The 27,215-nt window shown below is 33.2% G+C and overlaps 2 protein-coding genes across 5 annotated transcripts in view; one reads left to right on the top strand and one right to left on the bottom strand.

The window, feature by feature from the left end:
• LOC140441449 (MORN repeat-containing protein 3-like) overlaps positions 1-27,215 on the top strand; it is a 159,931-nt gene that overhangs the window by 46,985 nt on the left and 85,731 nt on the right. For 3 of the 4 annotated variants that reach the window (XM_072532184.1, XM_072532182.1, XM_072532183.1), the window contains one exon: positions 8,403-8,605. In XM_072532184.1, the coding sequence (XP_072388285.1) occupies positions 8,403-8,605 (203 nt within the window). Of the gene's footprint in view, positions 1-8,402; positions 8,606-8,837; positions 9,353-27,215 lie in introns of those variants that run through there. The other variant, XM_072532185.1, reaches the window with a different exon arrangement.
• The window catches only part of LOC140441448 (cystathionine beta-synthase-like), a 134,796-nt gene continuing 126,615 nt past the window's right edge, over positions 19,035-27,215 (bottom strand). Inside the window, exons 7-10 of the mRNA XM_072532181.1 lie at positions 24,375-24,552; positions 22,380-22,514; positions 20,943-21,130; positions 19,035-19,688 (exon numbers count right to left, since the gene is read on the bottom strand). Of these exons, the coding sequence (XP_072388282.1) occupies positions 19,621-19,688; positions 20,943-21,130; positions 22,380-22,514; positions 24,375-24,552 (569 nt within the window). The 3' untranslated portion in view covers positions 19,035-19,620. The remainder of the gene's footprint in view (positions 19,689-20,942; positions 21,131-22,379; positions 22,515-24,374; positions 24,553-27,215) is intronic.

Here is a 27,215-nt window from a genome sequence, read left to right on the forward strand (position 1 = left end):
CCGCGATCAATATTGGACTTTAAGGGGTAGACGGATTGTGCGGTCAATTTTAAAAGAATGGAGGCGGTTCCAGAGAGGTTACCTCAAGAGAACGTTGGTCGACACCAGTTTGAGGAAGAACCAAGTGAAAGGAGTGCGGGAGTGATAAAAAGCAGAGCACCCGACTTAAATGAAATATGTACGCGTTGTGGCCGGGCGGTGAAAACTCCTTTAAGATTCAAGTGATATTTTCTTGATTTTTCTTGAGTAATTTTTCGTGACTCTCGGTATTTTTTGAGAAATTATGTCAAATTTCTCAAGAATATGGAGTAACTGTTTAATATGTGTATTTAAAAAATTCCCTAATGAGCGCACCGTATCTCCAGCTGAGCGCTGGTGTGAGGCAATTAAATTTTACAACTTTTTCGTCTGGGAATGTAGGGAGTATCGAATTTCATATTATTAATGTTATAATTGCGTAGATATAGACAGTCGAATTTGTACCACCGAGCAAACTGTATTAAATAAAACTTTTAAGTCACATTTGTATATTTTAATACAAAAGTAATTTTTTGTAATAAAGGGTGATTCATTTAGAGGTACTTTTTTTGGTGGGGATTTGATTGGAGATCGTGCATGAATACTGTCAAACTAACATTTCGCTTTTGTTCAGTATTATTTGACATTTCGTGATGGAAAGACTTAGCCCTGCACAGCATCTAGAAATTATTAATTTGTATTTTGAAAAAGGGAGTTCTATGAGGAATGTGTTTCGTGCGCTTAGAGCAATTTATGGTACAATTCGCTTTACGATTAGTAAGTTTAAAACCCAATTTTTATTATTGGATTACACGCGACCAAATAGACCACATTCAGCACGTACTGAAGAAAATATAACGGCGGTAACCGATTCGTCGCCGTTCTCAACAACTTGGCTTGTCATATGCAACAACTTAAAGTATTTTACGTAAGGATCTTGGTTTAAAAGCATACAAAATTCAATTAGTGAAAGAGCTGAAGCCGACCGGCCTTCCGAGTCGTCACCGTTTCAGTCGATGGGCTCTTGATAAGCTTTCAGAAGATCCACTGTTTTCGAGAAAAATTTTGTTTTCAAATGAGGCCCATTTTTAGCTTAATGGGTACGTTAATAAACAAAATACCCATATTTGGGGTGATGAACGACCCAAAGAGGTTCAAGAGTTGCCATTACACCCTGAAAAAACAAGTGTTTGGTGTGGTTTATGGGCTGGTGGAATCGTTGATCCATATTTCTTTAAAACAGAGGACGGCCAGAATGTTCCTGTAAATGGAGACTGTTATCGTACCATGATAACGAACTATTTGGTACCTGAAATTGAAGCTCGTGGTCTCGGCAACATTTGGTTCCAACAAGATGGCGTTATTTGCCATACAGCTCGTGAAAGTACGGCTTTACTGCGAGAACGATTCGGTGAACAAATTATTTCACGCTTTGGACCAGTGAATTGGCCGCCTAGATCCTGTGACATCTCACCTCTAGACTCTTTCTTTTGATGCTACCTAAAGTCCAAAGTCTACATGAATAAACCAGATACGATTAAGGCATTGGAGGTCAATATTACTCTAGTCATTGGTGAAATACCAATCGAAATTCTGGAACGAGTCATCGAGAATTGGAACTTCAGAATGAACCAACTTAATCGTAGTCATGGCCAACATTTAAAAGAAATTATCTTTAAGAAGTAATTGTAAAGAATGGTTCTTTTGTATGATATTAAATATTTTCAAATAAAATTTATTTTTTTCATTGTTTTTTCTTGTTGAAAAAAGTATCTCTAAATGAATCACCCTTTATAAGAATTTATAGAAATTTAATTTTGTATTTTTTCTAACCAGGAATCTCTTTGCGGAAAGTAACCATGGGACATTCCTAACGTAACAGTTCGCGAATTATTGTCTGAATAAAACATGTTTATTATTGCTACTTTTTCCTCAACTGAGTACATTTTATCAACTTTTTTAAACAATAAATCATACAATAAAAATATTGATAATCCAAATATTGTTAATATCTTAATTTATTGTGACCAAACGCAACCCGTTATACGTAGTCTGCACTACGTGCGGCTTAACACCTACAATAATATCTGGAAAATGTACTATATTTTAAAATATCTATAAAAAATAATAATCAACAAAAAACGAATTACAAGAAAATAATCACGCAACTACAAATCCCACAGCCACTTGTTATAGAAAACGAAGTCATCGAAGCAGTGAACGGATTTGTATACCTGGGAGTGCTCCTTAACACTGAAAATAATATTACCGCAGAGATAAACCACAGAATTTGCACGGCCAACAGATGCTATTTTGGGCTTAATCTCCTTCTTAAATCCTCAATTGCATCGAGACCTACAAAGGTAAAACTCTACAAAACAATAATACGCCCAATCCTAACATATAGTTCAGAGACCTGGACTAGCAAAAAAAGAAATGAAAACATATTGGGATATTTGGACGAAAAGTACTAAGACGAATTTATGCAGCAGTGAATGGCAATGTAGTGTGGAGAGGACGATACAACTTCGAATTTAAGAATATACCAGGAACTAGATATCGTAAAATATATTAAGACAGGACGTCTGAGGTGGATAGGGCATTTAATGCTGGTGGAATAAAATGACCCAGCTAAAAAAACATATATATATATATATATATATATATATATATATATATATATATATATATATATATATATATATATATATATATACCTACTCGGTAAATCTGAGAATAGGTTGATATTTATTTTTGTTGTTCATCCCAAACCTTTTTTTTTCTTTATTTTTTAGACAAATTTATTTATTTTTATTTTTTTAAGATGTGACGATAAAAAATACATACAGTTCTTAATTTTCACCCTTCTATTACTAACCTCTATCATTGATTATAAACCACACATAGATACCTCACTCTAAGGTAAAAACGAATTCAGTGTTAAACTCCGCCCACTTACACCTCTTTGCCCCTCACGCCTAAGTACTACCAGACTGTGTGGTGGCGACATTAATTCAAATCTTTGCCAAGATTGAAAAATAAATTTGAGTTACCTGCTCCTACCATTGTCTAGTGCAATAGATGACAATATATGGATGGCATTCAGCATTTTCACAACTATGTAATTTTAACGTGCTTGTAATCTATATTATTGAATTCCGATTTTACTTCAGAAAAAACGCTAAAAATTGATTAATGAAAACAGTCGAGGTTTTCTAAAAATTATTTATTTATCAATACACTACAAAAAAAAATAACAAAATATAAAATACATAATATAATTAGCAGTAATAAATTACATCTCATGTAAATTACTTTTTTGTAACTTTTCAAACAAATTAATTTCGAGAAATGATGCAAATTAAAATATTTCAAGCTAATATACAGAATTTATTTCCAGATTTAGTCTATTCACGATTTAACGAGATCTAACGGATCTAACGAGTTACAAATGCAAAAGTGTTAAGAAGGTTACAATGTTACAAAAGGATTGCGAGGTGATAAAGAACATCAACACAAGAAAGCTGGAATATTTAGGTCACATTACCGAAGGTGCGAAATATGAGATATTAGGCTCATAATACAAGGTAAAATTAAGGGTAAAAGATCCATAGGTAGAAGAAGAATTTCCTGGCTGAAAAACTTAAGAGAGTGATATAGTTGCAGCTCAATAGATCTTTTCAGAGCAGCCGCCAATAAAGTAGGGATAGCTGTGGTGATGGCCAACCTTCGATAGGAGAAGGAACTTCGACAAGAAGAAGAGGATATAAATTTTGTTCTGATAGTAACATTGTACTATAAAAAATTGACAATTTATCTAGAAATGGCAATATAGAAGTCAATTATATTCTGTACAAAATAAGAAATTGTATAGAGGTGAACTAAAATAAATATGATTTACTGTTCGATCGAATACTTTTTACATTTAAAAATTTTCTGAGGACTATCTGGAATTACGTCATCGAGGTTTTAAAAGCAAGTAGTATTGAGTACCAAATGCAATTTTATGGGTGTGGTTTATAATCAATGCCTATATTTTTTAATAGCAATAATAATGTCACAGTTGCCATATTCATCCGAAACCGCTTCATCGATGTTTATGAAATTTTATTGTACATTCGGTAGGTCTGAGAATCGTTCGCAATCTATTTTTATTTCCCTAAGTGGTAAGGGTGGTCCATCCCAAAGATTTTTTTTTATTTTTGGGACAAAATTTTTTATTTTTATTTGTATGATGTGGCATTAAAAAATACACACAACTCTAATTTTTTACCCTTTTATTACTAACTCCTATGTTTTAATAGCCATATTAGTAATTTATTCATTTTAACCCTGGTCGATAACTGTTACTGATTAATGGTTACTGCTTACCCAGTAAATAGCACGTAGTACGAATGAGAACAAAGCCGGTCTCCTGTCTTTCTCATAAAATAAGCCTTCTCTCACTCCGAAAACGCTACCTATACCTACAATTTTCGGTTATTATTTTTTATGCATCGAGCGTAGTAGTGACGATTAAAATTATCATTTTACCTTCTCAGTATAATTCTTAAGTAAATTTATTATTAATAAGCTGGGCCGAGCTTATTCAGTGTGTTTTCCGAAAATAGCTTACCAGTTTAAAAACCATAATTGGACGAGCAATATTGGCGACAAAAAATGAAGATGTCGATGATCTGAATGCGACCATTCTGATTTTTCTTCCAGGAAAATAGTGTTCGTTCAAATCAGTTACACTACAGTTACAAATCAGGATGATGTAGTCAACTATCCTACAAAGTTTTTGAATTCAATGGAATTTCCTGAACTACGACTAAGTTACCGTGGCGAGGGCATGAGAGATAAACGGAGTAACAGTATCACGGACGGTACCCTTGGAGAACAGGGCGAAACCCCATTGTCTATAGCCTTACTCCTGTATGCGGGCTCTGCAGGAGCAGACTACCCATTTCCTAGCTACTCATGGGAATTAAATGTACTCTAAACAACAAAAAAGAAACCAAGAGAAGAGGGAGTCACGGACCACTGACTCAGACTCTTCAATAATACAGAGGAGGGGAGAACCAGTAAACACTGACTCAGACTCCTCAGCTTTAACACTCAAGAAGATGAAACCCATTGATCCTGACTGTAAACAAAAAGCAAAGAGAAGCCAGACCTCTGCACTATTGTCTGAGGGGATTATCAAAATCGAACTTAAGACAAAAAGGCTGAGGGACAAATAGAAAAAAGATGACGAACAAGTTGGCCCGTGTTGACAGAGGATGTAAACAGGGAGGAGTTCTGTTCCCACTGCTGGGGAATAAACAATCGGATATGAGGATGATTTGGTAATCATCTGGCAAGTAAAGTACAATACATGAGTTAGAGAATCATGGAATACTACGAAGCCCTAGAACTAGTGAGACAATAGACTTATAGAGAGGGGCTAAATCTAAGTTCCCACAAATTCACCATAGATGCCTTCACACGCAGATGGAAACTAAAGGGATTAGGTCCTCTAAAGCTGCAGGGATAAGTAATTCAGCCAAAGGGAGAAGTAAAGTATCTCGGGATTATGCTAGACTCGAAACTTACCTGGAACCGACAATTGGAAAAAAATAACAAGCGGTGCAGTTACAACACTTATTAGAGTCAGGCGTATGTATGGGAAGAAATGGGGATTGAAACCGGACATGGTGCACTGGGTGTACACATACTGGGTGTGTATGGCGATAACTGGTGCCATGCGTACTACTCCAACAGCAGCTAGGGAGGCTCTACTAGGCCTGCCTCCGTGGCCTTTGATAATACAAGGAGAATCAAGATTGGAAGCCTACAGATTAAAACAATCACTGAAACTTTGCAATGAAGGGACAGGGCACATGAGTATGACAATGACTGTGACGAAGGACATTTTTAATGAGAAACCAAACATGACAAAAAAATAAAATTTTAAGAATTCCTATAGGGTGTCTATTCCAGACAGGAATGTATGGAGAAACAGGGAGTACCATAACTAACAGGGTAAGATCTGGTATACAGATGGATCCAAAACTACAGAGGGTGTGAGGGCAGGAATATACTCCAATAATCCAAGAATTAGCGAAAGCTTTGACTTGGGGAGGAACTGTACCGTTTTTCAAGCGGAGATTTACGATAGATACGATACTACTATATGCAAAAGAAAATAATGAGAGTTCTTGAAAAAGAGTAAATCCATATATTTTCTGACCGTCAAGCGGCACTGGCGTGTCAGGAACTGACGTCTAGGGTTGTGTGGGACTGCATCAAAGAATTGAATGAACTTAGAGACAGGAACAAGATTGAGCTTGTCTGGGTACCAGAACATCAGGGCATCGAAGGCAGCCGAAAAGTCGATGAATTTTCAAAAAGAGGATCGAATAAATCAAACGAACCGGCTGTAACTTTGGTCGCAATCTATTTGTCCATACCGTTTAGTGCCAAGGGTAGTCCAACCAAACATTTTTTTAAACTTTTTGCACATTTTTTTTATTTTTATTTGTTTAATGTGGCATTAAAAATACATACAGCCCTTAATTTTCACCCTCTATTACTAACCCCTATTTTTTAATTGCCATATTAGTCTACTAGAGTTAGTTGCCATACTCCTCAAAAACCGCTTCATCGATTTTTATGAAATTTTATATGTACATTCGGTAGATCTGGAAATGGGTCGTAATCTATTTTTCATACCCTTAAGAAATGGAGATGGTCCATTCCAAACATATTTTCTAATTTTTTGTATATGTTAAAAACGTTTTTTTATTTTGGTTTTGTTTTATGTTAATTTTTTAGACACATTATTTAATTCTATATAGATTTAATTAATATATATATATATATATATATATATATATATATATATATATATATATATGTATACATATATATATATATATATATATATATATATATATATATATACCTATATATATATACATATATATATATATATATATATATATATATATATATATATATATATATATATATATATATAGAACTTTATCCCAATAGAAGGCAACCAAACCATAAAACTATTAGATCATTATTCGACAGATTAGGTGAAACAGAGTGATTTCTTCTCAAAAACAGGAATGCTGGAAGACCGAGAGTAATTGATGCGGATATGGGGGATGAAATTGTTGTGCGTGTTGCAGAAGATCCAGAAACCAGTACAGGGCTTGTTTCTACGGCCACTGGTATAAGCAAATCTACAGTGTCAATAATAATACGGACAGAAAATCTGTATCCATACCGTTTTACTACAGTACAGAATCTTTTACCACAGGGTTTTCCAGCAAGGCACCGATTTAGTCAGTTTATGATAGGGCGGCATTTAGACGATCCAATGTTTTATAATAAAATTTTATTTACCGATGAAGCCACATTTACTAGAAGAGGTGTGTTTAACTGGCGCATTAGCCATACCTATGCGACAGAAAATCCTTATGCATTTTAAGAACATGATTTTCAACATGAGTTTTCCATAAATATCTGGTATAGCATATTTAGGGATTGTATTGTAGGACCATTCGAATTACCAACCAGGCTTGACGGAGTAACGTATCTAAATTTTTTGAGAAGATTTACCAAGTCTTAGAAGACATACCTCTAAATTTGAGACGTAACTCTTTGTACATGCATGATGGTGCACCACCACATTATAGCTTAGAAGTTAGAAATTATCTAGATGAAATTTATCCTCAAATGTTGATTTGGTAGAGGTAGTGTATACCCATGGCCAGCGCGCAGTCCCGAACTAAATCCCCTAGACTTTCACTTGTGGAGCTACCTAAAGTCACTTGTTTATAAAAAATAACCGTCACGAGTTATGGCAACATATTGTAGAGGGAGTTAACGTAACTACTTAGGGCTCAAAGAAACTCATTATTTAAAATAAGACAAAACTTACACAAAAGATTTAGATAATGTAGTTTATCTAATGGTGAACATTTTGAACACTTATTGTAATTTTTTGTTCGTTTCGATAATTAATTAAAAAATTATAGCTACATTAATGAAGCAATGTCATAGTAGGTGGCGCCACCTAGTGTCAATGGTAAAACTAATATCATTTTCATATTAAACATAATAAATAATAGCAAAATACCAAATTTCACTTTAATCGGTTGAACAGTTTTCAATATATCCCTAAAAATAATATAATGAAAATATTAATGGATCACCCTGTAGAACGAAAACTAGCAACATTTTGTCTAAGCAATTTGAGCTCAAACGCTTTATTTTGTTGTCAGCTATCACCCATTAGCTAATGTATAATTAATTATGGGACACCCTGTATATATATATATATATATATATATATATATATATATATATATATATATATATATATATACATTGTATTTATTTTATAGGTTTGTTGGTAAGGGAAGATGGAAACAGATACGAAGGTTCATGGCATAAGGATCAAAAGCATGGTGCGGGACGTTTCTACTTCTTGAACATGGGTATATTGCAGACTGGTGTGTGGAAAAACGACATCTGTACATTTAGTACAATGAAAAACTTACCATTTAGACAGAGTTCGAAATCGCCAACAGTGTATCCTTTATCAGTCGTAAGTAATTTTGCTATTTATGTTTTGTTCAGTATCAAAGAGAAGTTGGTTTTAACAAGATCGAAATTTGTCAGAAAAAGACTTTCTTTATACCAGAAAGTCCCTATACATTTTCTTAAAATAACTGACTAAAACAAACTATTTCTTTGATATTTGCTTTTACAACGAATTTCATATAAATTAGTGCCTCGAGGACTTTTCACCTTACACTCGCAATGATCTTTTGTTTTAGAATACTTTGATAAACCTAAACGAAATAATTGCTGCAGAGGAAAAGAAAGCTTTAGCAGGATTCGGCGAAATTTGTCTAAACGATGACACATTTGAACTGTTCTCTCCACGGTCCACACATTATTCTAAAATGTCAAATTAATTTTTGAATAAAAAAAAAAGAATATAAATTGACAATATGTAAATAAACAATATTTTTTTAATTTAATCGTTGCTAGATTATCTAAAATATCAAAATCGTCAGATTTGTAATAAAAGTTAATTACAAGATAATGAAAGGGATTGAATATTTTTTAAAATGATAATTAAAATTTTTACAAGAGCGTATAATTTCGTGTTTTGGCGAAAGCATTATGTCAACTTGTTGATAAACAATGTTATATTGTGATAACTTTGTATTACTCATTGCATAACTACTAGAAAATGTAATTTTACGACAGATGTCACAAATTTTAAAGAAATGAAATCGGCGGGCGTAATTTCGGCCGGTAATCCCTTGGCCTACCTGCATAAATCAAGGGGTACCATTTATGACAGGGGTAATTTCGGCCGAGGGGTTGATGTTTACGATGAGATTAAAATATTGGTAATTACGCTTCATAGTTTCTGTAAAATATTAATTGTGTATTTATTTGGAAATACCTAATCCTGTGTACCTGTCGGAAATACCTTTAATTTACTTATCTCTTTATTCTAATAACTATGTTGTACCTACTTAAGATTATTCCTTTAAATGTATAAAATTCACAAATAACAGGTATAAAATTATTATAGCTAGTCAGTATTATAACTTATCTTGAAGCTACTAGTCGATAGAAAGCATAAAATATATTATTTGTATACGATGGCATCTGTTTCAGTAATTAAGAGTTCACGCGGTTGTGACTTACTAGTTGTAGAAAAGTTTCAGTTTTGTAAACAGGACGTATTAAAAAGTGGTGAAGTACGTTGGAGGTGTATAAAGAAAAATTTAAGATGTTTAGCCAAACTGTACACTGTTGGTGCGGAATACACAGTTACTAGAAGTGAATTAATCCACAACCACGAGTCCGATGAAACTACGTTGGAGAGAAAAATAGTGACGACTTCATGCAAGCGCAAAGCTGAGGAAGACATATCGGAGAAACCTTCAAAAATTATTAAAAGCGTTCTTTCAAATCATTTGCCAGAGAATTTGTCATCGATAGATGTCAGTCTAATAAGAAGAAATTTGTACAACAGCCGCCGTAAGCTCTTACCAGCCCTGCCTAAGGATATTCACGATGTACATTCTGTACTCGATAGTTATGGACCGAAAACCACAACAGGTGAAAATTTTTTGTTTATTAACAGCACAGCTGATAATATCATTGTTTTTTCTTGCCATACAAATATAATAAGTTTATGTAAAATGAAAGATTTATACATGGATGGAACATTTTCTTATTGTACAAAATATTTTTATCAGTTATTTACCATCCATGGACTGGAAAATGGGCATTATGTTCCTCTTTTGTATTGTCTGTTGCCCAATAAGACCAGTGACACATATATGAGACTTTTTCTGTTGGTAAAATCTAAAATTTTTGAACTTTATAATATTGTTTTTGAACCGAAGGAGGTATTTGTGGATTTTGAAATCGCAATTCATAACGCATTAAAAGTTGTCTTTCCCAAAACCAAACTAAATGGTTGTAGATTCCACTTGCACCAGGCGTGGTATAGGAAAATACAATCATTAGGGTTAACCCAAATGTATAAAGATAAAAACTGCGAGGAAAGCAAATGGCTTACTCATACTTTTGGGCTAACTTATTTAGACCCCTCTGAAGTTGAAGATTGTTTCATATTTGATCTCATGTCATACAAACCGGACCATAAACTTATAGATAAATACGCAGACTATTTATTAGAAAACTACATAGCGCCAGAATCTCATTTTCCACCAAATATATGGGCATATGAAAACCCATCAATTAAAAGAACCACAAATGCCTGCGAATCATTCCATTCGCACTTTAATTCTAGTTTTTATTCAAGTCACCCTTCTATATTTATTTTTATAGAAAAATTAAAAGATTGTCAGATCGATGCATATTTAAAAATAAAAAATTTAAATATTCCAGCAAAAATTAAAGACAAACAAGTAAAAAACAAACTAAAATTTATCGAAAACATGGTAAATATGCTTCGATCTGACAATATTTCTAGAATTAATTTCGTTAAATCTGTATCACATCAAAACGTTTTTTAAAAATTTATAGTTTACTTAATTTATAGAAATAAGTTGATGTAATAATTTTATTGAAATAAAGAAATATTTTAATATAAAGCATTCTGTTATTTTATTTGATTTGCGGCCGAAAATACCTATGAGATAAGGAAGCAACTTAAAACCTCCGGCCGAATTTACCTACCGGCTTTTAGTACCTGCTCTTTTTCCGGCCGAAATTACGTCCGCCCAATGAAATAAATAAACCAGAAAAACGATGATTTAATTTGTTTTAATCATTCATAGTATATTATATTGCTCTTATTATTTTCAAATTGTATAAAGATGAAATTATGTGCAGTATAGATTTAAAGTTGTTTATAGTGTCATCAAGTGTCCTAGTCCGTCGACCAATAGCACACTCTTGATGCGCATCGCCTCGTCTACCTCGAATCGGAGATTGTGTATAAATAATCGAACAATCTACGAGTGTTCGAGTGAGGATCAGTCGTTAGACCACGGCCTCACCTAGAGCACAGTACGCTCTAGGGGGAGGACCCTTAAGCTAGCGGGGACCCATGAGCGGAATCCAATTTAACCTATGTAATATTTTTTCACCCATTTTTCACTAATTTATTACCACCCTAATAATTTTTCACCACCAAACCAACCTTAAGGGGAGCGATTCTGCTGGCTTAAGGTTCAAGCTAGCAGAATTCAAAAAAAAAACTTTGTTGATGGCATATTTTTTCACCAATTTTTCACTAATTTATTACCACCCTAATTATTTTTCACCTTCAAACCACCCTTAATGGGAGCGATTCTGCTGGCTTAAGGTTTAAGCTAGCAGAATTAAAAAAAAAAACTTTTTGTTGATGGCATATTTTTTCACCAATTCTTCACTAATTTATTACCACCCTAATAATTTTTCACCACCAAATCACCCTTAATGGGAACGATTCTGCTGGCTTAAGGTTTAAGCTAGCAGAATTCAAAAAAAAAACTTTTTATTGATGGCATATATTTTCACTAATTTTTCACTAATTTATTACCACTCTAATATTTTTTCACCATCAAACTAGGTTCAAGCTAGCAGAATTCAAAAAAAAAACTTTGTTGATGGCATATTTTTTCACCAATTTTTCACTAATTTATTACCACCCTAATTATTTTTCACCTTCAAACCACCCTTAATGGGAGCGATTCTGCTGGCTTAAGGTTTAAGCTAGCAGAATTAAAAAAAAAAACTTTTTGTTGATGGCATATTTTTTCACCAATTCTTCACTAATTTATTACCACCCTAATAATTTTTCACCACCAAATCACCCTTAATGGGAACGATTCTGCTGGCTTAAGGTTTAAGCTAGCAGAATTCAAAAAAAAAACTTTTTATTGATGGCATATATTTTCACTAATTTTTCACTAATTTATTACCACTCTAATATTTTTTCACCATCAAACCACCCTTAAGAGGAGCGATTCTGCTGGCTTACGGTTCAAGCTAGCAGAATTAACAAAATATTTATGATATACCAGTGTTCTGCTAGGTTTTTACGAATTTATTAAACTTAAGTAATTTTTCAACCATTACTACCCCTTTAACAAAAATTAAATAAACTTGTTTTTTCAAAAATACTTTTACACGGTGTCGTGTGTGTGTGTGTGTGTGTGTGTGTGTGTGTGTGTGTGTGTGTGTGTGTGTGTGTGTGTGTGTGTGTGTGTGTGTGTGTGTGTGTGTGTGTGTGTGTGTGTGTGTGTGTGTGTGTGTGTGTGTGTGTGTGTGTGTGTGTGTGTGTGTGTGTGTGTGTGTGTGTGTGTGTGTGTGTGTGTGTGTGTGTGTGTGTGTGTGTGTGTGTGTGTGTGTGTGTGTGTGTGTGTGTGTGTGTGTGTGTGTGTGTGTGTGTGTGTGTGTGTGTGTGTGTGTGTGTGTGTGTGTGTGTGTGTGTGTGTGTGTGTGTGTGTGTGTGTGTGTGTGTGTGTGTGTGTGTGTGTGTGTGTGTGTGTGTGTGTGTGTGTGTGTGTGTGTGTGTGTGTGTGTGTGTGTGTGTGTGTGTGTGTGTGTGTGTGTGTGTGTGTGTGTGTGTGTGTGTGTGTGTGTGTGTGTGTGTGTGTGTGTGTGTGTGTGTGTGTGTGTGTGTGTGTGTGTGTGTGTGTGTGTGTGTGTGTGTGTGTGTGTGTGTGTGTGTGTGTGTGTGTGTGTGTGTGTGTGTGTGTGTGTGTGTGTGTGTGTGTGTGTGTGTGTGTGTGTGTGTGTGTGTGTGTGTGTGTGTGTGTGTGTGTGTGTGTGTGTGTGTGTGTGTGTGTGTGTGTGTGTGTGTGTGTGTGTGTGTGTGTGTGTGTGTGTGTGTGTGTGTGTGTGTGTGTGTGTGTGTGTGTGTGTGTGTGTGTGTGTGTGTGTGTGTGTGTGTGTGTGTGTGTGTGTGTGTGTGTGTGTGTGTGTGTGTGTGTGTGTGTGTGTGTGTGTGTGTGTGTGTGTGTGTGTGTGTGTGTGTGTGTGTGTGTGTGTGTGTGTGTGTGTGTGTGTGTGTGTGTGTGTGTGTGTGTGTGTGTGTGTGTGTGTGTGTGTGTGTGTGTGTGTGTGTGTGTGTGTGTGTGTGTGTGTGTGTGTGTGTGTGTGTGTGTGTGTGTGTGTGTGTGTGTGTGTGTGTGTGTGAAAAACACTTCTGTTTTAATAATTGGTATATTTAATTAAAAATTACTACTTACCTATTGCTTATTAATTACTTACTAAAAGTGATGAACTGATAAGTCCGAAAACGTTTTGAACTTAATCCTTTTGGATTTTTAAAATTTTAATAAATATACCAATTACAACAGTGTTTTACTTCAATGTTCGAGTTTTTTTAACTATATGACATACAGCCAACTCACGGGAATTATCCCTTTTTAAGTTGTAAAATTTTGTTAAAAAATAGGCAATGTACAAAACAACAATATTGCAATGTTTAGCATATAAAAAAGTTGGTGAAGTTGGTGTTTATGTAAATTCTAGCATTTAAAGATGTAAACTACTTGTCTTGTTTGAATTATTTCTAGTATTTATGGGAATTATCTTCCACACTGACACATACGGATTTCAAGATTGGAGGATTATTGGAAAACAGATCCACTATTCAACTTAAAATCTTTTTTGCAGAACATCGGAAGAGATTTTTTTCTTATAATTTCAAGGTGCTTAAACTTCATCCATAATCCAATGAGACCTAATGTTATTTCTGAAGATCGGTTTTATAGAATAAGAACAGTTATAGACTTTTTAATAATAAAATGACTGGTCTGAATTATCCAGTAAAAAAATTATCACTAGATGAATCGATGGTACCGTGGAAAGTTAGACTTAGTTTTACACAATATACTAAACAAAAAACATAAAAGACGATATCAAGGTTAGAATTAATTCGTAAACTAATTTATAAAAAAGCAAAGAAAGGCGGAATATCGCACGCGAACATTTACCTATAAATAATTGCTAATAAATCGGACAAACGCGAAACGAAAAGATGCATGGTATGTCCTATCCTAAAAATAAGAAAAAACCCAATTTATGAATGTGTGGATTGTGCCGAGAAAACAGATCTCCCCGTGGGCGATTCTTTCAAACATTTCCATAAACAAATTAAATAGGTTAATATTTTTTTGTAATAACCTTTAATTTTTACCTATATTCAACTGACAATGAATGAAAAATCGACAAAGAATTCAAATACAAGCTGCTAATATAAATTTATTTTACTACGCAAATAATCTATATCAGCTGTTCTGACCAACCGGTAATTTCGGTCTCATTTGAATATACATACTTAAAATACTTATATCCTAAAATGTTTTCAATATAAATTCTTTATATTATACTAATCTTAAAATTATGTTTTGACCAATCGTTAATACTCTTCTTATTTAAATAATATTAAAATATTAAATACCTAAATTATTTTTCAAATTTTCATGTACCTAACGAATACAAATCTTTTATTCTTTTAACAATAGGTGCGCACGGTCCCGACCCTCCTTTACAATTAGTTAAATAATGTAATAGACGTAATAAAATTATTTCAACTTTAATATTTCTCACCTGGTAATTTATTCTGTGAAATATAAAAATTCCATTGTATTTACTAAAACTCAACTTGGTTTTAGTTATTTTATATTCATAAAAAGGACTAACGATTCGATTTCGCTTAGCCATGTAATACGACTCGAATCAGAGTCAATTTTTTAAAACAGGTAAAATTTATAGTTTTTGGAATAAAATTGTTTTCATATTTTTAATATTTAAACATTAAAAAAATAAATTTTAGTTAGTATAGAATAACATTTGAAAATGTTTTTCAATTAGGGTAGTTGAGAAAAACATGACTAGGCTGGTAAAAATATAGTAAAATTCTAGCAGAGCACTCTTGTGTTTTCCAAAAGATTTTTTATGGCAAGCAATTTATATTTTCACTTACAAGTAGAATACAGTAAAATTATAAAAATAGATTTTTTATCACCTTAAATTTTAACGTAGTAGAATTATTGACTCCTCATAGAGGGTAGTTGAAGGGTGAAAAATTACTAGGATGGTAATGTATTAGTACAAATCTAGCATAATATTGTAGTATCTCATATTTCCGAAAATATTTGCTTTGCATTCAACCAGCGTAAATGTGTAGTTGGTGGAATTGGTGAAGTTGGTTAACATTTAGTAAAAACTAACCAGAGAGTTTCTTATTTTATTTATAAATAGTATTTAGTAAAATTATAAAACAAAACTTTTTCACCTTTAATTTAAACGTAGCAGAACTATTGACTTTCACTAAGGGTTAGTCTAGGGATAAAAAATTACTAAGTTGGTAATAAATTCGTAAAAACTTAGCAAAATACTGTGGTATATCATAAATAATTTTTTTTAATTCCGCTGGCTCGATTATTAAGCTAGCAGAAACGTTTCCAAATAAGATTGGTTTAGAGATGGAAACTTATCCGGGTAAAAATACTTTTTTTATGTCAGTTATAAGTAGAGGATAGTGAAATTGTAAAAAAAGATTTTTTTCACGTTAAATTTTAACCTAACAGAATTACAAGGGGTAGTTAAGGGGTGAAAAATTACTAGGGTGGTAATAAATTCGTAAAAACCTAGCAAAACACTGTGGTATATCATAAATATGTTTTTTTTTATTCTGATAGCTTGAACGGCAAGCCAGCAGAATAGCTCCCCTTAAGGGTGGTTTGATGGTTAAACAATATTAGGGTGGTAATAAATTAGTGAAAAATGGGTGAAAAAATATGCCATCAACAAAAAGTTTTTTTTTCAATTCTGCTATCTTGAACCTTAAGCCAGAAGAACCGCTCCCATTAAGGGTGGTTTAGTGGTGAAAAATTATTAGGGTTGTAATAAATTAGTGAAAAATGGGTGAAATATGTCATCAACACAGTTTTTTTTTGAATTCTGCTAGCTTGAACCTTAAGCCAGCAGAATCGCTCCCATTAAGAGGGGTTTGGTGGTGAAAAATTATTAGGGTGGTAATAAATTAGTGAAAAAATATGCCATCAACAAAAAGTTTTTTTTTTGAATTCTGCTAGCTTGAACCTTAAGCCAGCAGAATCGCTCCCCTTAAGGTTGGTTTGGTGGTGAAAAATTATTAGGGTGGTAATAAATTAGTGAAAAATTGGTGAAAAAATATGCCGTCAACAAAAAGTTTTTATATTTTATTATTCTGCTAGCTTGAACCTTAAGCCAGCAGAATCGCTCCCATTAAGGGTGGTTTGGTGGTGAAAAATTATTAGGGTGGTAATAAATTAGTGAAAAATGGGTGAAAAAATATGCCATCAACAAAAAGTTTCTTTTTTGAATTCTGCTAGCTTAAATCTTAAGCCAGCAGAATCGCTCCCCTTAAGGTTGGTTTGGTGGTGAAAAATTATTAGGGTGGTAATAAATTAGTGAAAAATGGGTGAAAAAATATTACGTAGGTTAAACTGGATTCCGCTCATGTGTCCCCGCTAGCTTAAGGGTCCTTCTAGGGGGTCAACGGTCGGGGCTCTGCTCAATTTGCTACTGCAAAATCTAAGACTTTGTAGCTAGTCCTTGCTTCAAAAAGTTGTTTTATTTCAACAATGGTCTACGATATCATACATATAAGAAATTACACACCCAGTCTTTATCATGACTTGGAAAAAGAATGAACATCCAGAACTTAAAATGGATAAATGCTTAGGGGTACTTCATACATTATACATGAAGTCCCTAGGCAGAGTAGAGTGGATAATTTCATAGGTCCACTCTTGCTGCGACGACAATAGCATTGTTAAATACAATTTCGTAACTTATATTTGTTGTTAAATTTTTCTTTTGTGGACAATTGTCTTAAGTTTTTCTTTAAACTATATAAAAGTCTAGGACGACAAGTCACACTGGTACAAGTAATGGAAATAAAATACCTGGGAATTACACTGTCTAGCTATTAAGAGCTGGACAAAGAAGTGAGAGATCAAGTACAAAAAGCAAATAGACTGGCAGGATGCCTTAATAACACTATATGGCGAAACCGACACATTAACACCGATATGTAGTCAAGAATTTATAAAGGCAGTGTAAGATCAATAATGACATATGCCTCAGAAACAAGACCCGACACAGCCACAACGCAAAGGCTACTGAAAACTGCAGAGATGGGAGTACTGAGAAGAATTACAGGAAATATGCTGAGAGATCGAAGAGAAGGGAAGACATTGGAAAAAAATGTAACGTACAGTGTAAAAATGAATGAACACAAAATAGAAACAAAGAATGGAATAACCACATAAGCAGAATAGAGGAGACCCGCGTCGTCAAAGTAGCAAGAAATAAGTCACCAATCGGCAGAAGAAGTATCGGACGACGGCGCAAAAGATGGAGTGACAACCTTCCATAGAGGTATTAATCCGCCAATAACCAAGCAGAATTGCTTATAAATTATAAACTAAGTAAAAAACTAAATAAAAAATATATAAAGATGTTTTATTATCACTGTTATTATTTAAAGTATGAATTCGCCACCAGTGTAAAAAGTTAGATATAGCAAAATATAATCAAATTAATATATGTATTTGCGTTTAATTTCTTCTGTCTCTGTAATCACTACACAATATGTAATAATACAGCGCGAAAAATAGGTTAAAACATATTAAAATACCAAAATATAAGATTATATTAGATGGACTGGATGCAACCTGAGATTGTATATTTATAAAAAATTGAAATTGAAATATACAATCACAATTTCATTTCTTAAATTCAACCTTTCTGTTACTAGTGCAATTATATATTATATATATATATATATATATATATATATATATATATATATATATATATATATATGTTTTTATAATTAGTTTTTCTCCATTTTTGTGCTGTTCGCGTCGCCCCTTGACTTACCACACGGGAGCCGCGCACCTTATAAGATTATTATCATAACCAGGTAATTTAGGTGTAATATTTTTCTATCGAATTTTTTTAAGAAGTTCTCGGGAACTAAATGTCAGTAACGTAGAAAATAATAAATACCTAATTTAAAATAATTGTTATGTACCTACCTTTGGTAAAAGAAACTGATCATAGGTCTAAGGCCTCTTTAAAGTATATGCTCTATTTAAAACCAATAAATAAATTTTTAAAAGGTTAATTTGCACTTAACAAATTTACTAAAAATCTCAATAATTTTTTTTCTATGTTAACTTTTTATTTGTTGGTCAATAGCTACTTCGTAAGTTGTCGGGAGATAAATAATGTGCTTCTATAAGCAGGAATCTTATATGTAATAAAAAATACAAAATAGATATTCTTGTTCATCAAGTCATTACTCAAGAGCGACTTTGTAACTTTTAGTGCTGAGTTTTTAGAGGAACTAATTATTGGAATTAAAGAATATTTCCCTTATGTAAATTTGACCCTGTTTTTATTAATCACATCAACCAGGCAGGCAACTTAATTCAACATTTTCCTTTTAGGTCTTAAATAAACCTTATTTGCAAAAATTAAAATACAAATTTCACAACAACTTTTTAATTCTAAAATAAAAATACAAAAACAAACTTTTCAATATTGCAATAAAAAATAAGTACAGCTTAAATATTTTTCAAATAAAATCGTCAGTTCTTCAGATCATACAAAATTATCTTTAAAAAAAATTATGTGGGAGCCTTTTAGAACGTTTACAATATAATAGAGAGCAACAAGAAAAATTAAACGTCAAACAATTCGATAGAATTGCCTCATGTAAATGACAGTTGACATGACAATTTTCTAGGATTTTTTTTCTCCCCACTTTTATATTCTATTAATAACAAGTTACAAGGTTATGATTGGAAATAAAGAAGCAGAAACAAGTCAAGAAACAGATAAATAAAAGTGCTGTAAGATTATAAAGTTGAGTCGATTACTAAAAATGGACTAAAAAAATTTAATTGTTCACTGGGCTCTTAATGACTGAACAGTCTTACTTTTTTTATTTAGTCTTTTGATTTTGAATTCCATTTATATATCAACTGACTTGTTCAAAAAATGTTTGAAGGTTAAAATAATTGATGTGTAATGAGATCTAAAATTAACTCAGAAATGTTGTTTGTCCATTGTTTATTTCTGCTGAATATATTGTAGTAAATCCATAGCAGTTACAATTCCCAAGGGCTTTTCGACAGCTCCTAAAAATTTTGAAATAAGTGATTAAATCCATCGCCCATAGCAATAATGTATAATTGACAACACAAACAATATTGACATGATAATACTCTCGTTATCCTTCACCCTTCGGCCGATCGACGATTTTCCAGAATTTTTTTTTTTTTTTCGTCTTTATAGAGGGGGGATCTGGAATCTTCAAAAGATATCTCAGTCCAGGACGCCGCCTGACTAACTTTAGTGCAGGATTCGTTCTTCGTACTCCCGGCGATAGTTCCCGAGGTACTTTAAAATGCCCTCTCGTCGCCGAGTCTACGCCGAACGCCTACCTGCTAAACCAGACCCTCCTCTGTCATCCAGCGATCCGGAAGCGGAATGGCCGCTGTAAGGCCGGCATCACTTCCTAATCACTACCTTTATTCATTCATTCTCCATTCATACAGATCCACACTCTATTCATCAGCAAGGAGGTTCCCTGTCTCGTTCCAGGTAGCGCGTAGAAGACACTCATCGCTCCTAGTTCGGCATTATTTCCAGATGGGCATTTCCTCCTTCCCCACAGTCTGACTCACGCATTCCAACTCATACAGTGTGACCCACTTTTCTAGCTTCACCTTTCAGCATCATTCACTCTTACCTTTAGCGTTGGTTTAGCAGTCTTTCTTCCTCTTCCTTTTTCTTGATCACTGCACGGATATATCTGTGTATGTTAGTCCAAACTAATTTATTTTCAATCATTCTCTCAATCATTTCTCTCACTGTAACAAAATTCACAACTGTCTCTCTCTCCATTCTGTTCCTTTCCACTATCCATCTGCTGCAATCTAACATCGTATGTGTCACAGTGTCCGAGTATCCACAGTATAGGCATTCATCTGTATCAGCCTTTCCGATCCTATAGAGGTTGATTTTCCAGAATTAGATTCTGTATTTTTGTCAGGATTGCTGGTCTGATGCTCCAGAAATAATAAAACTACCGTTAGAAAGATATATCAACTCATTTAATAATGCCATCTCTTATCGAAGGAAAAAACTTATTCAATCATCATCCATAAAAAACAGAGTATCGACTAAAATAACGTACATAGGCAGAAGATCGGGAGTTGCATCGAAGATATAACACTGCGGAATGTAAGGAAAGGAAGATAGTGACATCAAAACTAACAAAAAAAACTAGTAATGGCCCAATTATTCACAGAAAAAATCTTCAAATATCATAACATTCAAAAAATGGATATAAATTTCTTATACCAAAATATTTTAAACAGTTTACTTACCTTTGGAATCGAGGACTACAACATAAGATTCTTTTTCCAAAATTCTTGAGATAAGACCGACGCTTGCAGTTTTTTGTACTTTCGGATAAATTCGTACCACACATCGTTCCACCGTTCCGTTAGATTTTACAGTACCTCTAAGTAGGCCCTGCATCAAATTCTGTAACGTCAACATCCCCACCATACTTCTGAAAATTTAAGAAAAATGAACAGGTACGCACAAAGCAAACTCAGTATGTTTTGTCTCAATATGTCTGGTTGTAATCAGTTGTTATCGTTGCGCACAGGAATCAAAGAACAGATCGGATGACAGGTGACTTCACAAGGCAGTTAATTTGAATATTCAGAATAATTATTATGTAAAACTAAGGATGGTACTTAAATTGCTACTGCCTTCTTATTTAAAGAAGCGAAATGTTTAAAAGTCTTTCTTCGAAAAGCCACAGATCCTTAAAAATCAAGTTTCTTTGAATATTAGAAATTTAAGTCCAATACATTATTCTTTAATTTTACACAACCATTAATATTTTTGTCCTTCTCCCTGTCTGTGTCATAGCGACTGAAACGTCTTACTAAAGATACGTCTTGTACAATTTTATTATACAAGTACGAAGAGACATTATAATACAATATTATAATACATAATGTAAATGTATACAAATGTAATGTATACAAATAAAAACAATAAAAATAAAATGCATTATCAGGAAGGTATAAGAAATAATACTTTCATAAAACCGGCAACACTAGGGGCTCAAACATAAAAAAATTCTGTATACTACAGAAACAATGTACTAACAGGAAACTTTTTACAATTTTATAAAATCGTCTAAAATTTAATGCCTTAATGTAGATGCAAAGTAGAGAACATCAAGGAGTGGGTAACAAAATAGAAGAGCAGAATGGAACGATCATATAAGCCGAATGACAACAAATAGAGTAGTAAAGACGGCAACAGACGGTTTGGGTGTGTGAGTGTGTGAGTGTGTGGTGTGTGTATGTGTGTATGTGTGTGTGTGTGTGTGTGTGCGTGTGAGTGTGTGGGTGTGTGGGCGTGTGGGCGTGTGCGCGTGTGTGTGTGCGCGCATTTGTGCGCGTGTGTGTGTGGTTGTGTGTTCGTGTGTGCGTCTGCAAAATACAGATTTCCATGATGGTCGAAAACATCCGAAACTGATAGGCACTACAAGAAGAATACTGATGTTGATCAGCATATGTTTTGACTTCTTGAAAATGATTATGAACAGTTTATAATTTTTCAAATATTTACAATAAAGCTAATAGGAGAATACCATACTGGGAATCAATAATTGCTGCTTTTTGTAGAATAAAAACCTAATATGCATATAATGAATTTCCTCACAGGATATGTCTTGTTCGCTTTGTTTCTATTGTTTCTACAAGCAGGTTTATTAGTCCAAAAAGAAGCAAAAAACTTACCCTGCACTATCAACAACAGGTGTTTGATCTATCCCCGCCTTTTTCATCATATTTAGAATCCTTTCGCAATTCATACTCTCAGTAGCTACGTGTAAAGTAGCCAAATCTAGCTCCAAAACATTTTTATCCCACCACCTAAAATTTATTGATATTACAAACAAAAATTAAGAGTTAAAATCGTTAATATTGTCTGAAGGCTGTTATTGAAAATATTCTCGGAATTCATTGTATTAAAAATTAGCGTATACGATATGAAGATGTGCTCAATGTTTTTGATCGTTTAAATGTTCGAATGTCACAGAATCGCGAAAATAGTTTTGTTTTAATATCTCAAATCTACAATTTCTGACTTGTGTTGTTTCTGAAATGACCGACTCAAAAGGAAGTTTGTAATTAAAAAACATACTTATTGCAAATGCTTTAAATGGTGACGTATTGATAATTGATAATAATTCTCGGTTACAACTATACATACTGCTATGTTCCTATTTGAAATCAAAAATAAAATAAAAATTGCATCTTCATAGACCACGATCATGTAAATTTTGAATGCCCTGTATATGACAAAATTTGTAAAAATAATTACAGCTAGTTTTAAGAAAGTGTTTTCGCCGAAATATGAATGTTTGGTAAGGCGTCACAACAATAAGAGATTACTCGGATAGCCATTTATAGGATGGAAAATCCAGTGGGTAACCCGTATACATTTCAAAGAGCGATTATTGTATAAAGTAGACAGCTTTTAAAATATTCTTTTGTATTAATTAGTTTCTTAAAAACACAATTTTTGGAAAGTGTAGAATTAAGTTGTGGTTATAAAGGTATAAGGAATTTTATTTATTCTTGGAACTCCAGAAAGAACAAACAAATACGAAAGTTTGAGAATTTCTTTAGAATTACAAGAGAGGTTGAATTTGGTCAATTATATGGTATGGTTCTGATTGGATGAAAAATAATGATGGAAGTGGAGAACGAGATGATGTCTGGAACGAATGAGTAGATTTTGGCAGTCGTGTTTGTTCGATCGAAAGGAGAAGTCCAGTTTTGAAGACCGTGTGTTGGAAAAGTACCGCGGGTTGTTTTAAAAGTTACAAGTGTTATTAGCAGAATAGTGGAACGGGTGATAGACCAAGTAGAGAGGTTCTTTTGAAAACTCCTTGGAGTCTGATGTGTCCAGTTGTGTAAGTAACGAGGAAAAGTGTTTGTTTGAATTTGTGGCACCGACTCGATAAAAGAGATCCTTGGGTCATAAAAAGTAGAAGTGATTCAAAAAAAGAAAATGTGGAGAATTGCATCAGGAGAAGATAGGACCGAGCACTGTGGGAATCAGTGAACAAGAAGGAGAGCAGAATTTGCAGAGTAGCAGAAGCACATTGCTGGGGAACGTGGATGAATTCTTTTGATTACAACACAATCCAGGAGGGAAAAATTTTGCGTGTGCAGACATTGTCGATTTATCAGCAAAGGTCAGTCGTTTTCTTTTGTGATATGAATGTATGGGTTTTTCGTATTAAATACCATATTGCATATTAAATTTCATAACATTTCATTATTATAAAATTATCCAATTTCAATCAAATTTGTTTGTTATAAATTATTAAAGTTGGTTTTAGTTACAAAGGAGACAATAAGAAATAAGATTTTCTATTCGTGTTTTTAGTATGATATAAATATACTAGGATTAAGAAAATTGCAATATTTAATATTTTAATTCCTTTTGATAAAATAAATGGTATTGATAATTTCTATTGAATTTATGTGTGTATTTTTATTTTCCCGTGTCTATAACGATAAGGAAATAGAAGTAATAGAATACCTAAGAAATAATAGAAGCCACGAATGAAGGCGATTTATATAAAAATTGAGCCCTGAGATTTGTTTTTTTTGTTTATGTTTTGATTTGCTTAATTAATAACATTTTTTTGGTTAATTAATTAAAGTAGTTTGGGTCCCATCAACACCAACAGCTTAAAAGCAGATCATAACAATACATACCAATGGTTCATGGTGTTGACGGGCGTCATTAGATCTCTAGCTTCCATCCACTGATCAGAGGCAAATTTCGTTATATAATTTCTGATACTATCTGGCAATATCACCACCACTTTTTTACCTGCTTCTAAATTTTTCGCCGCTTTAACTGTAGCGGCTATTGCTGCACCACAACTCGAACCTGAAATAAAATTAAGGCAGTGTATTTTTTTGGCATTATGCTTACAGTTGGCTTCTTATACATTGTATATATTGTAATTTATGTTATGAATTTGTTATTATATATGAGCGGTATATAATGTTATATATGGACTGAGGTACCTTGTAGTCTAAGATCCCACTGCAGGATCACTACCTTCATAACGTAGTTATTGCCTGTCAAACAGTGGAAGCAAACATTTTTAATTCAATTAATAGTAATTAATTTTTTAACAAAAAATTTATGTATTTCGTTTATTTATTTTTAAATGAAATACGCTGCTGATGACATATATGCATGTTTTTTATATCAAATTTTTTTCTTAATATGATGATATAAGGTTACCTGAGAAAAATGGTCGCAAATTAGGGTTGCCAGCTGTTAAAAACGCGAGGTATCAAAGATAAAGTAAAAGACAACTGGAGCGGAATGCTACTGGTTTGGAGTGTCAGTTATAGTTGAGTTCATGGTTCTTTATGCGTTTGAAGTGCATCATCATTGAAAGCATACGAAATAAGTCGGAAATTTACTCCACGCAATAGCAAGTGACACAAAGTGACTACTGCTCCGATCACGGCTTATATTATAAAATTTGACGTTATCAAATAAATGGAATGTAACATGCTAGTTTTGCTTTAAAATTTTGGTGCAGAATTGCAGCTACATTTGAAGTAGCTTAATAAATTATTCTAATATCATTAGTGATTAATAAATAAATAAACAATTTATAAAAAAAATATATTTAAATGTACAATAATATTTACATTGTGTTGAAGAAATAGGTAACAGTAAAATTATTTAAAGAATGAAACATTTAGCTCAATTAATATTGTTCCAAGTTGAACGTATGTTTTTCGTTTATCATATTTCATTTTCATCACCTTCAGAATCTGAACTGTTATGTCCAATGTTAATTATTACAGGTTTGATATTAATATTAGACATATTTTTTTCTCCTAATAAACCACTGTTCAATTAATTTTTTAGTATGTTGTACACACTTTCCCCAGGCGACATCGTTACACTTATGAATTGTTTCCTTCCACATACTAAAACATGTTCATCTCTCTATCCATCTCTGCCAATATAAGGATTATAGTAAGTCTTGCAATCTGCCCATACTAATTCGATATCATTAAAATCTGGGTGATACAGTGGCAATCTAAGCACTTCGTCTCTGTGTTCACATATCAATTAATCTACAATATCTATATATTTAATTGTCGATTCATCTTGGTCAATTGTAACAATTCTTTTTTTAACTGATGTTCATCAAAATTAACATTGTATTTCTTCAACCAATTTATAATATCTGAATTTAACCATTTAGCGGAAGGTTTCTTATTTATGATTTAACTATGACAGGGTGCGTTGTCCATGAGAATCAAAGATGAGTGTTCTAAATTAGGAAGTTATTGTGTACTTATCCATTTAGTAAATATTGTACTAATTATTTCACCGTGACAATCTGCAGTCAAGGATTTGGAACAAAATAACAAACTGACATCTGAAATAAAAGCTTTTGCTGAACCGGCATGAACCACAATAATAATAATCTTTTTCCATCATAACTACCTGGTTTACGTACACTTCTGCTATTTCCACGTTAAAAAATATTCACGTTTAGTCTAAAAATACAACTTCCCGTGGAGATGTACTATCACTGTTATCCATGTATTTATGACAACAGTACCAACGTACTCGATTAAGTTTAAAACGAGTTCTTATGCTTGTGAGGTAAGAGTTTTTCCAGGCATAATCTAAAAAAAATTCACTTTTGCGAAAACGTAAACAAAACCATTCCTAACTGTGTGAATGAAGTTAACTTTGTATGAAAATTAATGGCAAAATAGAATACACTAACCATAAAATTTCAAACTCCAATATAAAATTAGTTGTGAAAACAACTATTTGTGTAATATAAATAATTTCTTAATGCAAAAACAGGACAAAAAACAGCAAAAAATCCAATAAACTGACAGAAACAAGTAAACAAACCAGAAACGTCACAAATTGTCCTTAAAATCTGAAAACGTCTTTTTTGTACTTATCTCTTTTCGATGTACTTAGTCTAGAGCGTTCATAAAAATAACACGTGTCTTTACTTAATAACAAACGGGCGGTAGCTGGTGTGTCTTTAGTTTGATGCATGTAAGACAGTGATGCTAGATAAAAAGTATGTGTTTTATCTCGTCAGGTATTAATGACGCTAGAGTAAAGAACCATGAACTCAACTGATACTCATGTATGTGAATTTGTAAAGCTTGCGTCGATAGATATATAATAATATACATATTATTACTTGTCAAACCAATGTCGTTGCGCGCTATCTTTATTTTACTTTATCTTTGATACCTCGCGTTTTTAACAGCTAGTTTTTAACCATAATTTGCGACCATGTTTTCTCCGGCAACCTCATATTGTCGTCAATAGCTCAATTCCGGCTTTACAATTGATCAAATTGCAACTATAATTGCAGCCAATGATATTGCCCGAAATTGAAGCTCAATTCCGGCTTTACGATTGGTCGAATTGCAACTATAATTGCAGTCAATGATATTGCCCGAAATTGAGTATTGGCTGTTGTGCAAGCTCCAATGGCAGAGCGCCATGGAGCAGTTGACTTAATTAATTTCGTATAAATA

The sequence above is a fragment of the Diabrotica undecimpunctata genome, chromosome 5 (assembly GCF_040954645.1).
Source record: "Diabrotica undecimpunctata isolate CICGRU chromosome 5, icDiaUnde3, whole genome shotgun sequence".
Taxonomy (NCBI): Eukaryota; Metazoa; Arthropoda; class Insecta; order Coleoptera; family Chrysomelidae; genus Diabrotica; species Diabrotica undecimpunctata.